Source organism: Hypanus sabinus, chromosome 3 (genome assembly GCF_030144855.1).
Source record: "Hypanus sabinus isolate sHypSab1 chromosome 3, sHypSab1.hap1, whole genome shotgun sequence".
NCBI classification, from domain to species: Eukaryota; Metazoa; Chordata; class Chondrichthyes; order Myliobatiformes; family Dasyatidae; genus Hypanus; species Hypanus sabinus.
In genome coordinates this window covers 35,085,407-35,100,038 of record NC_082708.1, presented here as the reverse complement: position 1 = coordinate 35,100,038, position 14,632 = coordinate 35,085,407, and the positions used below count along the sequence as shown (strand labels likewise).

The 14,632-nt window shown below is 38.7% G+C and overlaps 1 protein-coding gene across 1 annotated transcript in view; it reads right to left on the bottom strand.

Moving 5' to 3' along the window:
- Positions 1-1,656: 1,656 nt before the first annotated feature.
- Positions 1,657-14,632, bottom strand: part of dclk1a (doublecortin-like kinase 1a) — a 278,189-nt gene continuing 265,213 nt past the window's right edge. The window contains exon 16 of the mRNA XM_059963285.1: positions 1,657-2,747. Within this exon, the coding sequence (XP_059819268.1) occupies positions 2,583-2,747 (165 nt within the window). The 3' untranslated portion in view covers positions 1,657-2,582. The remainder of the gene's footprint in view (positions 2,748-14,632) is intronic.

Here is a 14,632-nt window from a genome sequence, read left to right as displayed (position 1 = left end):
AATGCTATCCCCTTCTCACAATTCCTCCGTCTCCGCTGCATCTGCTCTCAGGATGAGGCTTTTCATTCCAGGACAAAGGAGATGTCTTCCTTTTTTAAACAAAGGGGCTTCCCTTCTTCCACCATCAACTGTGCTCTCAAATGCACCTCTCCCATTTCCTGCACATCTGCCCTCACCCCATCCGCCTGCCACCCCTCTCAGGATAGGGTTCCCCTTGTCCTCATCTACCACCCCACCAGCCTCCAGGTCCAATGTATAATTCTCCATAACTTCCGCCACCTCCAACGGGATCCCACTACCAAGCACATCTTTCTCTTCCCCCCCCCCACTTTTTGATTTCCGCAGGGATCGCTCCCTACGCGACACCCTTGTCTACTCATCCTCCCATTCCTTCCCACCGATCTCCCTCCTGGCACTTACCTTTGTAAGCGGAACAAGTGCTACACCTGCCCTTACGCTTCCTCCCTCACCACCATTCAGGGCCCCAGACAGTCCTTCCAGGTGAGGCGACACTTCACCTGTGAGTCGGCTGGTGTGGTATACTGCGTCCGGTGCTCCCAGTGTGGTCTTTTATATATTGGTGAGACCCGACGCAGACTGGAAGACCGTTTCGCTGAACACCTATGCTCGGTCCGCCAGAGAAAGCAGGATCTCCCAATGGCCACACATTTTAACGCCACGTCCCATTCCTATTCTGACATGTCTATCCATGGCCTCCTCTATTGTCAAAATGAATTCAAACTCAGGTTGGAGGAACAACACCTTATATACCGGCTGGGTAGCCTCCAACCTGATGGATGAACATTGACTTCTCTAACTTCCATTAATGCCCCTCCTCCCCTTCTTACCCCATCCCTGACATATCTAGTTGTTTGCCTGTTCTCCATCTCCCTCTGGTGCTTTCCCCCCTTTCTTTCTCCCGAGGCCTCCCGTCCCATGATCCTTTCCCTTCTCCAGCTCTGTCTCACTTTCGCCAATCACCTTTCCAGTTCTTAGCTTCATCCCACCCCCTCCGGTCTTCTCCTATCATTTTGCGTTTCCCCCTCCCCCCACTACTTTCAAATCTCTTACTATCTTTTCTTTCAGTTAGTCCTGACGAAGGGTCTCGGCCCGAAACGTCGACTGTGCTTCTCCCTATAGATGCTGCCTGGCCTGCTATGTTCCACCAGCATTTTGTGTGTGTTGTCTCTCACTAATTTTCTCTGTAACCCACTACTCACCTGCACTATCCACGTATCCTCAGGAAGAACAAGCAAACTCTTTGCAGACAATATTGAAGTCAGAATTGAACCCAGGTTGCTGCAACTGTGAGGTACCAGCTCTAGTACCTGTGCCAATGGTTTTGATAATCCCTTGGCAGCTGGATCCCAGTCAGAGGCAGCTGGGCAGCGAAGAGACGTACTTCGAGCTGGCTTCAAAATCAAGGAAGCTTACACACAGCAAGAGGTCTGCACCAAAAGCTCAGAAACATGATATCAGAAGCAAGTTAGTTTAAGGTTTCTTGCTCTGACATTCTCTGACACTCACTTAGTGTTCAAATAAATAAATCTGTGCAGAATATTTAATAACCAGACAAAGCCACAAAAAATTCTGGAGTGTCCACTTTCAGAATGATAAGAAACAACTCAACTTCCATTATGCATTCTTCTGGTTTTCAATAAATCATTTATTCACAGATTTGGCTTGTTTATGTATTGTAGTATGCACCACACATAGTCAGATGATGACTACTGTAAAGCAATGACATTTCACAGGAGTTAACTTTTACAATGTTCTACAAAATAGTCTGTGGGGAAGATTTTGGCCTTAGATGTTTCTTGCCTGATATCTCAGAGGTTTTACAATTGCAAAAGTTTATCCATGTGAAAGTTTTTCACTTTTAGGAATGTTTTACACAGTTGATACAAGTATTCTAACATAAATTTCATTACTTTCCTAAGAACTAAATATCAAACTGTGGAGCTTTACTTTAGTTTGTCATATCGTACAATACTGCTGTTCAGTGATACAATCCTAGTCACCTATCTCACCATTCTATGCTCTGTAAAGTACTGTCCAATCAAAGTTTCATCGTACTACATTTTAGAGTAATCAAGTTACTTACCGTGGATGTAACAATTATTTTAACTGTTGCAACTTATTCTGGAACCCAAGATAAAAGTTGCTTTAGAAAATGCATTGGACACTGATTATATTGAAGAATTCAGGATTCATATACTGAGAAATATTCCTCCTTCACAGAGATTCAGAATCCTTTGAACAACAGTATAATTTTTGCACCATAACTTGTTTCTTTTCAAAAAAAAATCAGAAACTGAAAACGTCAATGTTTTTCATGGTGCGAGGAAAATCCAGCACCTAAATAGTTAAGAATACAGACAATGGCTGAATTGCAAAGCAGCTGCATTCACCTACACCTTCACATGCCTTGTGCTTTTCCATTAAACCATGCTAGAATCAATACTGTTCATATATCAGTGCAACATCGTCCTAGCTAATTAACTAAACATTCATTATTTCTTCAGAAATGATTTATAAAATTGCACTAAGCAATTAGAGCTTGGTAATGGGAACAGGGCTTATTAAAAGGGAGAATTTGGTGAACGAACAGTCTCAGACGAGCTTGGTGAGTAATCTTCAGATTCAGAGTTGTGTTCTGGTGCATTAGTTTGTACCACATAGCTTCTCCTCACATCCTGGTTGCATCTTCTTCGGAAAACCTGCCTCTCCTTATCAAGAGCGGTGGTCTGTCAGGGTCATAAAATAGTAAATGAGAAAAAAAAATCAGGTTTGAGACATATGTAGGAACATTACCTATATTGTAATCATGATCAAAGGAAATAAGACTTTATATATATTTATTATACATTTTACAAATGGATATCTTGAAATAGATAATTGCATTTCAAACGGTGTCTTTGAAGCATTCTAGCACTGGCAATTGTCACTTTTCATAAAATGGTATTTTCTCTAAGTTGATGCTTGTAAATGCACTCTTTGATGTTAATTTCCTGATATGCAAAAACCTATTCTATTCTGAATTGTGCAAGTAAATTTAGTCCAATCTCATTAATGTTGTTTTTTACAGCAACTGAAAATAATGTGAAGTCTTAGATAATGCATTCACTGTGAGTGTACAGTATGCCTAAAATGCAGGAATACTGGGGCCTTTGTTAGAGCGAGGTCAGGGCTGCCATAAAACTGTTAATATGTCATCTTTGAAGAAAGGGAGTAACACTCTCATTATACTTACTGGCTGCCCAGGACACTACTGCCCCATGTATGTACGTACACACACACACACACACACACACACACACACACACACACACACACACACACACACACACACACACACACACACACACACACACACACACTTTCTACTTCTACAAGTTGGAGTGTACATTTCAGTCCAGAACCAATTTGGATTGGTTATTATTTGTCTTTAAAGTTCAACATAATTCCACCTTCTTTGTAAAATTGTAATCATGCCTATTGGCTTGCAGACGTTGCATACTATACTGTGATTCTAAAAGCTGTGAAATCCATCCAATAAAAGTTTAATTTAATGTATTTAATCACCATAAACCAATGACCTTGATTATATAAAATAGTAGACCCTTTGTGTAATGTAGGCAAGCCCACTGGTTTTATCTTACCACAGGAAAGATAGATAGAATAATGGAATGCTATTCTAAAACAAGAGTAAATTTATCCTTCTCCCATCTAATGTAAATAGAATCCTGTAAAATTGTTTATCAAAAATTTATGGCACTGCTACTGAATATTATGTTTTCACATTAAATAGAAATCCAAGGATGAACACTAGAAGTTTACACATCAAACTACCAAAGCACCATCGTTAACTACTAAAACTATATCCATTTTCCATTATTGATACACTTATTCATTTGGGGTCAGCCAACTGTTTTGATTTCATCCAATTTCACTAACAAGACTTTGGAAAAAGAGTAAGCAAATCTTTCCAATAGTTGAAAGAGCAAAATACAAAATTATTTTAGAATGTCATTTTGATTATCTGGCAACAATTATTTTGAGAGGGAGGTGAGCCAAATGAAATATTAAAAGTATAAAAACATTATCAGGAACTTTAAAAAAATCAAAGTAACAATTATTTCCTATACTTTTCCCTGAATGCAAGTCAGTGACACTTAGAACTTAAACTGTAGCCTGATTGATTTAGCTGTCACATTCTTTAATAAAGGAATAATGCTTTAAATTCTTTTCCTACATTTTTGTTTTTAAACTTCAACATAATTCTAGTTTTCTCTGTAAAATTGTAATCGTGCCTATTGGCTTGCAGATGTTGCATACTATACTGTTGTTGGATTGCAGTTTGTGTTTAAAATTTTGAAATGAAAACAAAAAATAAAAATTTAAAAATGAAACCAGTTCTATTGACAACGCACATTCACTTCATTGCTTGCTGGGGATAATTTAAGGTATTTTTGCATTTGGAATATTGCTGTAAATCAAGATGCACTGAGGCACTTTATGCTGTTCCTATGAGCACTTTAGTTAATATTGCATCACATTATGATGTAACATTAATGGTTACAACTTAAAATATAATTTGATATCTTGTTAAAAATAAGTGTGCCTTTTAAACAATCCTGAGACATACAGAGGAAGATTTGCTGAAAATTATGCTGACATCTGCCGTATTTACCATTGTACAAAGTTCAGAACGAAACAAACAAAAACAAAACTGGGGAATTACGTACTTGCTTTCAAGGTAGTTCGGTTGCTGTTATACCACACCTACCTGACTGCCTGACACGTATAGATTTTGCAATTTTCTTGCCAGCATTCTGGTTATATTGTAAACCACACTGAAATAGGAGATCAAGAGACTTCACATACTCCGAGTGTAGGAATTACTTAATTCAAAGTTACATGAGAAAGATTTTTACAATAATGAAAAAATTATCTTTTTCTGAAAAATGTCAGCAGCTCTGACAACCTTCTTCCAAGACTGTCAGGAAGCTTTGAATACTTGTGCAAGGCAGGAGTTCAAAACCTTTCTGACAGTTGTTTACTGGGATTTCCAGACTGGGCTTTGCTGTTAGACACTTTCTGAAGTCATGTGCTGGAGCAACAACCCAGCAAATCCCCAGCAGATATGCTGATTTATCTGTCCAGTTAACCTACACCAAGCTGGTTTATTACTTTTTAAAGGAGCTCTAAAAATATGCACAAGTAACAGAAATAATGAAGTCTGAAAAGTCGGAAGACTTTGCAAAGACTAGCATTTTAAAATATAATCCTTCTAATGCAACTTGCTTACATGATTGTTAATAGCAGACTGACATCTAGAAAAGTAACATCTAGCAAAGACATCACCATCTGGGACATCCCTTCTTCTCATCGCCAGGGATGAAATACAGAAGACCCACTCACAACATTTTAGGAACAGCTTCTTCCCCTCCGCCATCAGATTTCTGAACGGTCCATGGACATTACCTCCCTATTCCTTTTTTGCACTATTTTCATATTTATTGTAAATTACTGTCAATTTTATGTCTTGCTCTGTACTGCTGCCACAAAACACCAAACTTCACAAAAAATATCAGTGATAATAAACCTGATTCTGGTCCTATTTCTAATCGATTGTAAATAAAATCCAGAGTTTCAGAACCTACTGCCCAGGGTTTTAAACAACTTGCTATTTATGGAAAAAGAGAAGTCTTCTGAGCACAGCTTAAGTGAAAAAAGGATAAGTAAAAGATAGTTGCCTTTTAGTCTGTATCCAGAATGAACAAGACTAGTGGACTGTACAAGATTAGCAAATAAGATTAGCAACCTGGAAATCTATTTATAATTTTGAATTGGTGATCAAACTTTCCCAGACACCATACAAGCAGATGTCATAATACTGCCATTTTCATACGTTTCTTGCTGATATGCATATATAACGCTTAGAACTTTTAAAACAATGTAGATAACAGAGTTGAATGTTTACGACGTGCTTTGCCAGAGAAAAGCTTTCTGCTTAGCAGCTTAGTAATTCAAAGAGCTAGTTCAGTAACTGAGATCATTAATTGTGTTATTGCTGATCCACTAATGCTTCTGAATGATTCCCGCTGGGACAACTACCTTTAACTTGTCCAATACTCTCTCTTTGGCTTTTTTTTAAAGACGAGCTCTTTACACTTATTCCAAAATACTAGCAAAGACACTGCAACCAAACGTTTTAGTAACAACAAATTGTGTACAGTCCTTCTATTTTGCTTTTGAAAACAGGTTAGTGAATAGTGTATGAATTTTGGGAAAATTTTTTGTTCAGATAACGAAGAACTGGAGGTACGTAAGAATTTTACAACGCAAAGTAGAAATTCCATCTGTAACATCCTTTTTCAATCATAGCTCAAGCTTGTATCGCCACAGAGTATTGGTTTTCATGTTAGTATACCATTCAACAGCAACAAAGAAATGCACTGGACATGCACAGTGTAAAAGGTAAATGGTTATGGCATTTCCCATCATTCTCAACTCTTGTACTTAGGGTTGATATCTTTCTAAAAATCCCTTTGAAGTTTTTCTGGAGTGAGTTTTGGGAAATGGAATACTTTCTCTTCTGGGGAAGCAGTAACCATTATTGAGTGTTATCTGTTTCTCTTCACTCTGAGAAAATGGTAAAGACAACTTGAGAATGCTCAACGATGACAATGGTTGCCAAACGAGAGTGATTTTCAGACTCTATAAATTCCTTCTTACTATATTAGTGACATTCTTCCTTTCCCATTCCAGCTATCACATGATATATCTAAGTAAGATTGCCAATTTAGTCCTAAATTGAGGGCAATTAAGACCTGCATGAACTGGAAATTGGGATGCAATGGTTTGTACTCATTTCATGTGAATCTTTCATCTAAGTGAGATAATAGACTCGTATTTCTTCAGAATGGGCTGCAACCACATCCAGGATAAATTGCCTGCTCTTATTCCCTCAGACTCAATACTGTAACCTTATAGTGACCATGGGGAATTGACCAATATTTTTTATTTTTGAAATTTAACAGAGGAGTATGTAATAAGTTCTGGTACTTCTGAAGTGAATTATTGGCATCTGTAACTTTATATCCATCCTGGGGGTGAAACAAACTTAAAACTTTGTTGTTACATAACCTTCATAAAATAATCTGAGTGAGGGGCTGCCTCCTCCAACCATGTCTCTGATATATAGTTCCATGTAAATCATTGATTTTGTCAATGCATATGTTGTAATCTTAAGCCTGAGTATGTAGAAGGAACCAATAAAAAATTGTAAGAGAGAAAAATGGGGAAATATGATGAGGGACAAACTACAGACTGAGCTGGAGACATACAAAAGCAATTGTTACTTAATGGAATGAATTTCTGTAACTCTAGGATTACTTTTTCCTTTTATCTTGAATCATATTAGGAAGACTCCTGGGACTCTTGTCTATTTTCTCAATGAACTCATACGTTCAATCAATTAAACCATTGCTTTCTGTGTGAACTACAGCAGTGATTCTTGCACGAAGAATAGGCGTGTTTTTTTGAACTACTGCTCTGTATGTATTTTTATACTATGAAATTAAGAATATGGAGGCTGAATACAGTTACGTTCATGTTCTTGTTTGGATATCAACAATTGAATGAAACACAGATAAATATTAGAACTGTTGTGATAATCACACACTAGTTTCTCATATAAACAGTGAGTTCCAAAATTTGCACTATTGAAGATAGCAGATTAGAAATGTTCCAGAATTTGCTGAAAGCTGTTGGTAGGGCAACTTTTTATTAGGTGGTCAAACTTTATGAAAAATCATTAACACTATAGTTTTTAGGTAGCTATAGGAAACCAATTACCACCAAATACGAGCCCAGCTCAGTCTACAAATAAAATGCTAAGCAGAGGCAGAAGATGAGGCTCTATGACTTCATAACTATGATTTTAATTATTAAAGGACAGTCTTTAGTCAATGTATTTGGCTTAAATAGTGAGTACTGTTATGAAGAAATGTTCTGGAGCAGGTACCAAACTTGATGTATAAGAAAAATCAATCTTTCTAGAATATAGATGTAGGATAGAGAACTGTGCCAAAGGTCATTTCTGTGCATGCTGCCTGAGGTAACTGTAGATAACTCTCCACCAGGGGAGCAAAGCACCACAAGCTGCAATGTATTCTGGGTAAGGGTGAGGGCTTGCTGAGCCCACACCTCAAGGTCAATAATATGATGGAGCCCTAGTACAGTTGTTAATTGTACAGACAGAGTCCTAGAATGTTTGCCAAATTTTTTTAAAAAGAGTTGACAAAATCAATGTTTGAGCTGTTGAAGCAACCTGTAATTGGAGAGGTTCCATTTTCAATGTTGTTTGCTGCACTCATTCACCTTTTATACTACACCAATGTCCAAGTAGACAATAACACGGTACTATAAAAAATCTACGAGTCCTCTTTGGGCAAATCTTTCTATAGGATTAGGACTGAGCAGTTTGAATAGTAAATCTCAAGCACTTTCAAGTAGAAAGTGGTTAAAATGATCATGTGAGTGGCCTGCATGTATACTGAATAACCCAACTGGAGCCAGTTAGTATTAAGTTAACGACAGACACGGGACATGCTAGTATGGAACAATTCCTCTTCTGACAGACAATATGGCAGAGTTTACACCACACCATCGCTTATATTTGCACTCAGGAAGAGATTGAAAAATGCAAAGGGTGGGGAGGAGGGGGGTGATTGTGTGAGTGCAATCAATAGGAAGTGTAGAGTTGGATGGGCCACTCTTCAATGTGTAATTTCTTCCTACAAGCCTATTTGCATGACCTAGTCAAGACCAGGTGTGTGCCTGTACAGAGGATACTTCTTTCCTGGAAGTAACTAGATTTTAGAAGGGCTCCTTTAGCATAGCATGTGGCTTATTTTCAAATGCAACGGACAACTGTGTTAGCCTGGAACATCAAAGCAATGTTTGTCCAGATATGGGATCCCAAAGACTTGTTAGTTGATAGGTTAATTGGCCCTGTGTAGATGAATGGAAAGAAAAGCAGGAGTTGTGTTGTGGAGCTGATGCACATATGAAAGACACTGCAAGGAACAAATTGGGGGAATGGGATGGTAAGAATAGCTGACCTGACCACAATGGGCTGCATAACCTCCTCTTACATGGAAATAAAATACGTGAAATAACTCCTCGATGTCTGGAGTCACATCGTGCATAGAGGAAAATATTTGTAGTTGATGAAGGTCAATTATCCCAATCCCACTACATTACTGTAGAGTTCCTCAAGGCTGTGTTTTAACCTCAGCTACCTTAGTCAATGATTGTACAATGTTCAATTGCAGCTTGTCAGAAAGTGGAGTTCAAACCTTCATCTAGCATTTAGTGATAGGCTATTAATTAGAAAAAAGTGTCAGAGTTAATAGACAAAAGCTTTCTCCATCAATGGAGCATCAAACTACCTTGATATTCAAATACATGACCAAGTCCCTCACTGTTAACTTCTTGAGGGTCACCATTGAGCAGAAACTCAACTGGACCAACAATGTAAATACAAGAGGTCAGAGAAGAGTATACCGTAGCAAGTTGCTAACATTCTAAAGACCATCCACTAACTGAAAAGTTCAAGTCAGGAGTGTGATTGAACTCTCTTCGCCTACTTAATTAGGTGAAGCTCCCAATAATGTGAGATCAATTCCATCCAGGACAAAAACAGGCCTCTGCACACTGTGGCCACGGTCCCTCCTATCTCAAAAAAGCCCTGCAATGACTTACTTGTTTCAATGCATCTCAATCTTCTAAACTCTTTAACAAAAGCATAGAAAGCCAGGATACAAAAAAAAGGATATATTCTGTTACACCAGACAAAAATAATTTAGGTTAATCTTACTTCCCAGCTGTTACTTGATCACCTTGTACGTTATACCCTTCAGGTAGATCTTGGAAACCTAAATATCCATTATTGGTTCCTGCTTATCTACTCTGATTCAGTCATTTAAAACTCTTAACAGATTCCAAGATCTGTGCAAACTCTAAAAATATTTTGTTGCTCTACTCCTCCCATGAATGTGAACAACAAATCTTTTCACACATCGTATTCTTGTTCACTGCCTATATTTCTCTGAACTCTCATTGTGATATAACTTGAACTGTCACTCCACTAGAGAGAAGCATATGTCTTTGTCAGTAATCTGTGCATCCTCCCTCATTGGTCAGACCTACCATGATGCAAGAATATTGTATTTAAACAAGCCATTGGGGAAGCTGATGCTTAATATTCAAGGAGTGATGCTTCTGCATTGCACTTCTGGCTTTCAAGAAGACTGTAAAACCATAAGTCATAGGAGCGGAATTAGGCCATCTGGCCCATCGAGTCTGCTCCACCATTCAATCATGGCTGATCCTTTTTATAATCTCCTCCTCAACCCTAGTTCCCGGCCTTCTCCCTATAACCTTTGGTGCCATGTCCAATCAAAAACCTATCAATCTCTGCCTTAACACCCAACAGCCTGACCTCCACAGCTGCATATGACAACAAATTGCTAAAATGGCTAAAGAAATTTCTCTGCATCTCTGTTTTGAAAGGGCACCCCTCTATCCTGAGGCTATCCCCTCTTGTCCTAGACTCTCCCATCATGAGAAACATCCTGTCAACATCTACTCTGTCTAGGCCTTTCGACATTCCAAAGGTTTCTGTGAGATCCCCCCCTCATCCTTCTGAATTCCAGCGAGTACAGACCCAGAGCATCAAACTCTCCTCGGATGATAATCCTTTTACATAAGGACTGCTGCCTGTAATAGTTTTCAAAATAACTGCATTATTTTTGGTTTAATTTCCTATCTTGAAATAATAAATCTGTCATTTGCCTCAATTAAGTTATATTTCAAACATTACAAACTGATCATTTTTATTCATCCCTTTTGTTTATGGGGTTTAGATTCATGGGCAGTGCTTTAGTTGTATCCTAAAAACAAAACAGCAGAAACACAAGGGAAAAATGAACCATGCCAAGCACACATAAGATTAATACTTTCTCCTTGTTCCCAGCTCAGAGATGTTGGTGAACAATTGTGGTATCAAAATTTCAGTTTCAAGCAGAAATGAAATGGATACCAAAGCAAATTTGTGATGCAAGGAATTTGTGAAAGTGACACAGAATGCAGAAAGAAAACTGAAAAGAAATTTGTTGCAGAACAAATAATTATGAAAGGAGATTGAAAGATTCCCTCTTGCTTAAGGTAAAAGCTTCATTTGTTACTAACATTGTTTGAAAGTGAAGAATTGAAGCATTTTAATCTGCAAAACTCAATGGCAGCTATTGATATTAGCTGTTGATGTTAAGGTTAAAAAATTGTAAATTATGTTTTATTTGAACAGTTGTTAACAAGCCGGCACAGCCAGAAGCTGAGGCATTTATGAAAGATGAGCAAATAAATGAATTTTAGATGTAAAATGACATAATAATCATTTACATTCATAAAGCCGGCTCAGTGGGGTTCATTCACAAAGAGCCAACACTATGCTTGTCAAAGAACTGAAATGGGACAGTAATCTGTCACCTAATTAATTGGTAAGGAAATTAATCAACCATTTACACTCATACTGGCTTTGCTATTTTCACTCTGTACCCTTAAAACAAATGCATATACAAAAACACAAGGAAATTAGGGCAGGACTGGATGACTCAGCACCTCAAATCTGTTCCATCATTCAATATGATCACAGCTGATCAACACTGGCCTAAATTTGTCATTTACTCTGGTTCCCCAATACTCTCATTACCCTGACTTTTCAAAACATATCCTCCTTCACCTTAAATACTTTAATGATCTAATCTGCACACCCTCAGGGTAGAGAATTCCAGAGATTCACTATTGTCTGCAAAAAGAAATTGCTACACATCTTTTTGAATTACCAACTCCATATCTTGTAGCAATGCTCCTTGTTTTTTTTTAGTGGGAACATCTGAACATTTATCTTGTCCGGTACCCTCAGGATCTTTCATGTCTCCGTAAAATCACAGCTCATTCTTCTGAACTCCAAAGCAGGCTCAAACTGTCTAGCCTCTTGATAGGACAGCAACTTGATTATTTGGATGAATAAATGTTATTGCACTGTTTTTCCTGTTACGTCACTGAAAACCCCACTGAAATAGTGAATGGTGTATGTGGTATTATGCTACAAGAACAAAACTTCTTAAATTTAATTTTCAAGATGAATCGTCTTTACCTTGGAAAGCGATGGCTATTGGACTGCAGGAGGTAGAACCTGCAGGTGAGTAATTCCGCACATCTTTTAGAGTGTAATGCAAGTTATATACTGGTGTATTGTGAGGAACTTCACTACAAAATGGGAACTGAAGTTATAGGACTGGCTGCAGCCAGCCATACAGTAAGCATTCATCTGTGTTTGGGCATTCAAACTAAATTAAGTCTGGACTTACATGCACATGCTTCGAGTCTGGGGTTTACTGAAATATTGGGATGCAGGACCTGTTACCCAACTCTTCAGCTGCATTCCCCATAGATTCCAGTGGCAGACCATCATTATTCTAGGAAAACGCCAGCTGGATCCTCTGTCACTCAACCTTAGTCAGCTTAATTGTTTGTATTAGTGAACTAAACTTAAGAGGTGTTTAGCCAGACACATGAACAGCAGGGTACGGAGGCATATGGGCTCGGTGCAGACAGATGTGCAGTTTAAATTGGCCTCACAATGTACAGACATCATAGCCTGAATGGCCAATTGCTGTGCAGTAATGTTCTATGTAGGTCCATGTTGGTAGGTGTGGATGGAGGTAATTGAAAATGTATAAAAAAGGAGATGTTGAAAACCTGAAATTAAAACCAAAAACGCTGGAAACACTCAGCAGGTCAGGCAGCATCTTTGGAAAGAAAAATAATACCATGTTTTCAGGCCAAAGATCCTACATCAGAACTAGGGGAGTGAGAAAACAGGCTGGTTTTAAGTTGCAAACGGGGTAGAAGGAGCGATAGAGTTATAGAACACCACAGCTCTGTAAGAGACCCTTCAGCCTGTCTAGTTCATGCTGATCTATTAATCAGCTTAGTCCCATCAACCTGCACCGGATTGTAGCCTCCATACCCTTCCCATCCATGTACCTATCCAAATTTCTTGTGTAGAAAGCTTCCACAGGAAGCTTGTTCCACACTCCTATAACACTCTGAGTGAAGAAGTTCCCCCTCACATTCCCTTTAAACACTCACCTTTCACCCTTAACCCGTGACCTTTAGTTCTAGTCTCACCCAACCTCAGTGGAAAAAGACTGCTTGCATTTACCCTACCTACTCCATGCATAATTTTGTATTGTTTTTCCTGTTCATGCCTTGTGGCACATTGGGTGACATTTTTGCTGCTTCCATAGCATTTGACAGTTTTTACAAAGTCGAATTGCTAGCTTGACACTTAACCCAGCATGGATAGAAAGTATGCAAGGAGCTGACCGGATTCAAAATCAGGATCAGTCACCATGAAATCTGCTGCTGATGCCACTACACCACCAGCTGGCAATGATTTTGTATACCTCTATCAATTCTCCTCTCATTCCCCTACGTTCTAGAGAATATATTAAAGCCCTAACCTATTCCACTATCCCACCTTTCCTTTTCATTCAATTCCTGGCAACGTCCTTGTAAATTGTCTCTACACTCTTTCAGTCTTTCAATCCTACAACTTTCCTGTAGGTAGGTGGCCAGAACTGTACACAAGTAATAGAACAAATGAACTACTTCTGGTAGCTTGAGGTCAAGGTGATTGAAGAGATGCTAACTGGGTTAAGACTTTACCATTGGTCCTAGAGGGATGATACTGAGCTTCCAGCTACATGCTGCTTTAAGTCTCCACCTCATTCTGATCTTTCTACTTCTTGTTTCCTGTGCAAAGTCCAACACAAGAAATAGACAATAGACAACAGGTGCAGGAGTAGGCCATTCAGCCCTTCGAGCCAGCTCCACCATTCGCTGTGATCATGGCTGATCACCCACAATCAGTACCCCGTTCCTGCCTTCTCCCCATATCCCTTGACTCTGCTATCTTTAAGAGCTCTATGTAACTCTTTCTTGAAAGCATCCAGAGAATTGGCCTTCACTGCCTTCTGAGGCAGAGCATGCCATAGATCCACAACTCTAGGTGAAAAAGTGTTTTTCTCAATACAACAGCACTTCAGCTTCTGCTTGGACATGTTGCAGCCTTTAGTACTGAATTCAACTATTTCAAATAACTCATTTTTTTCTGTGTATATCAGAAATGTCCAGTTCTACTGTAAGGTTATCCATCTGTAACATAATTAATTCAATGTTTGCCTCTACACGAACAGTCCAATCTGCTGGGGATTTCCAGCTTTCCTCTTTTGGTTTATGATTTTAGTAATATGTATCGTTCGGATTTTGCAGCTTTAACATTCCTTTTGTTTGTCTTTTCTCCCTCTCATTACCCTCATTAGCCAGACCACTCCAAAAACACCGGGATCAGTCGAGCAGCCCTGTTTCATCCTATCTGTTTTGAAGGAGGATCAATGGCCTGAAATGCCATCTCTTTCTTATTCTGCAATGCTGTCTGAATATGCTGTTTATTTCCAGCATTTTATTTCACATCTTATTAAAGGGGAGCGGG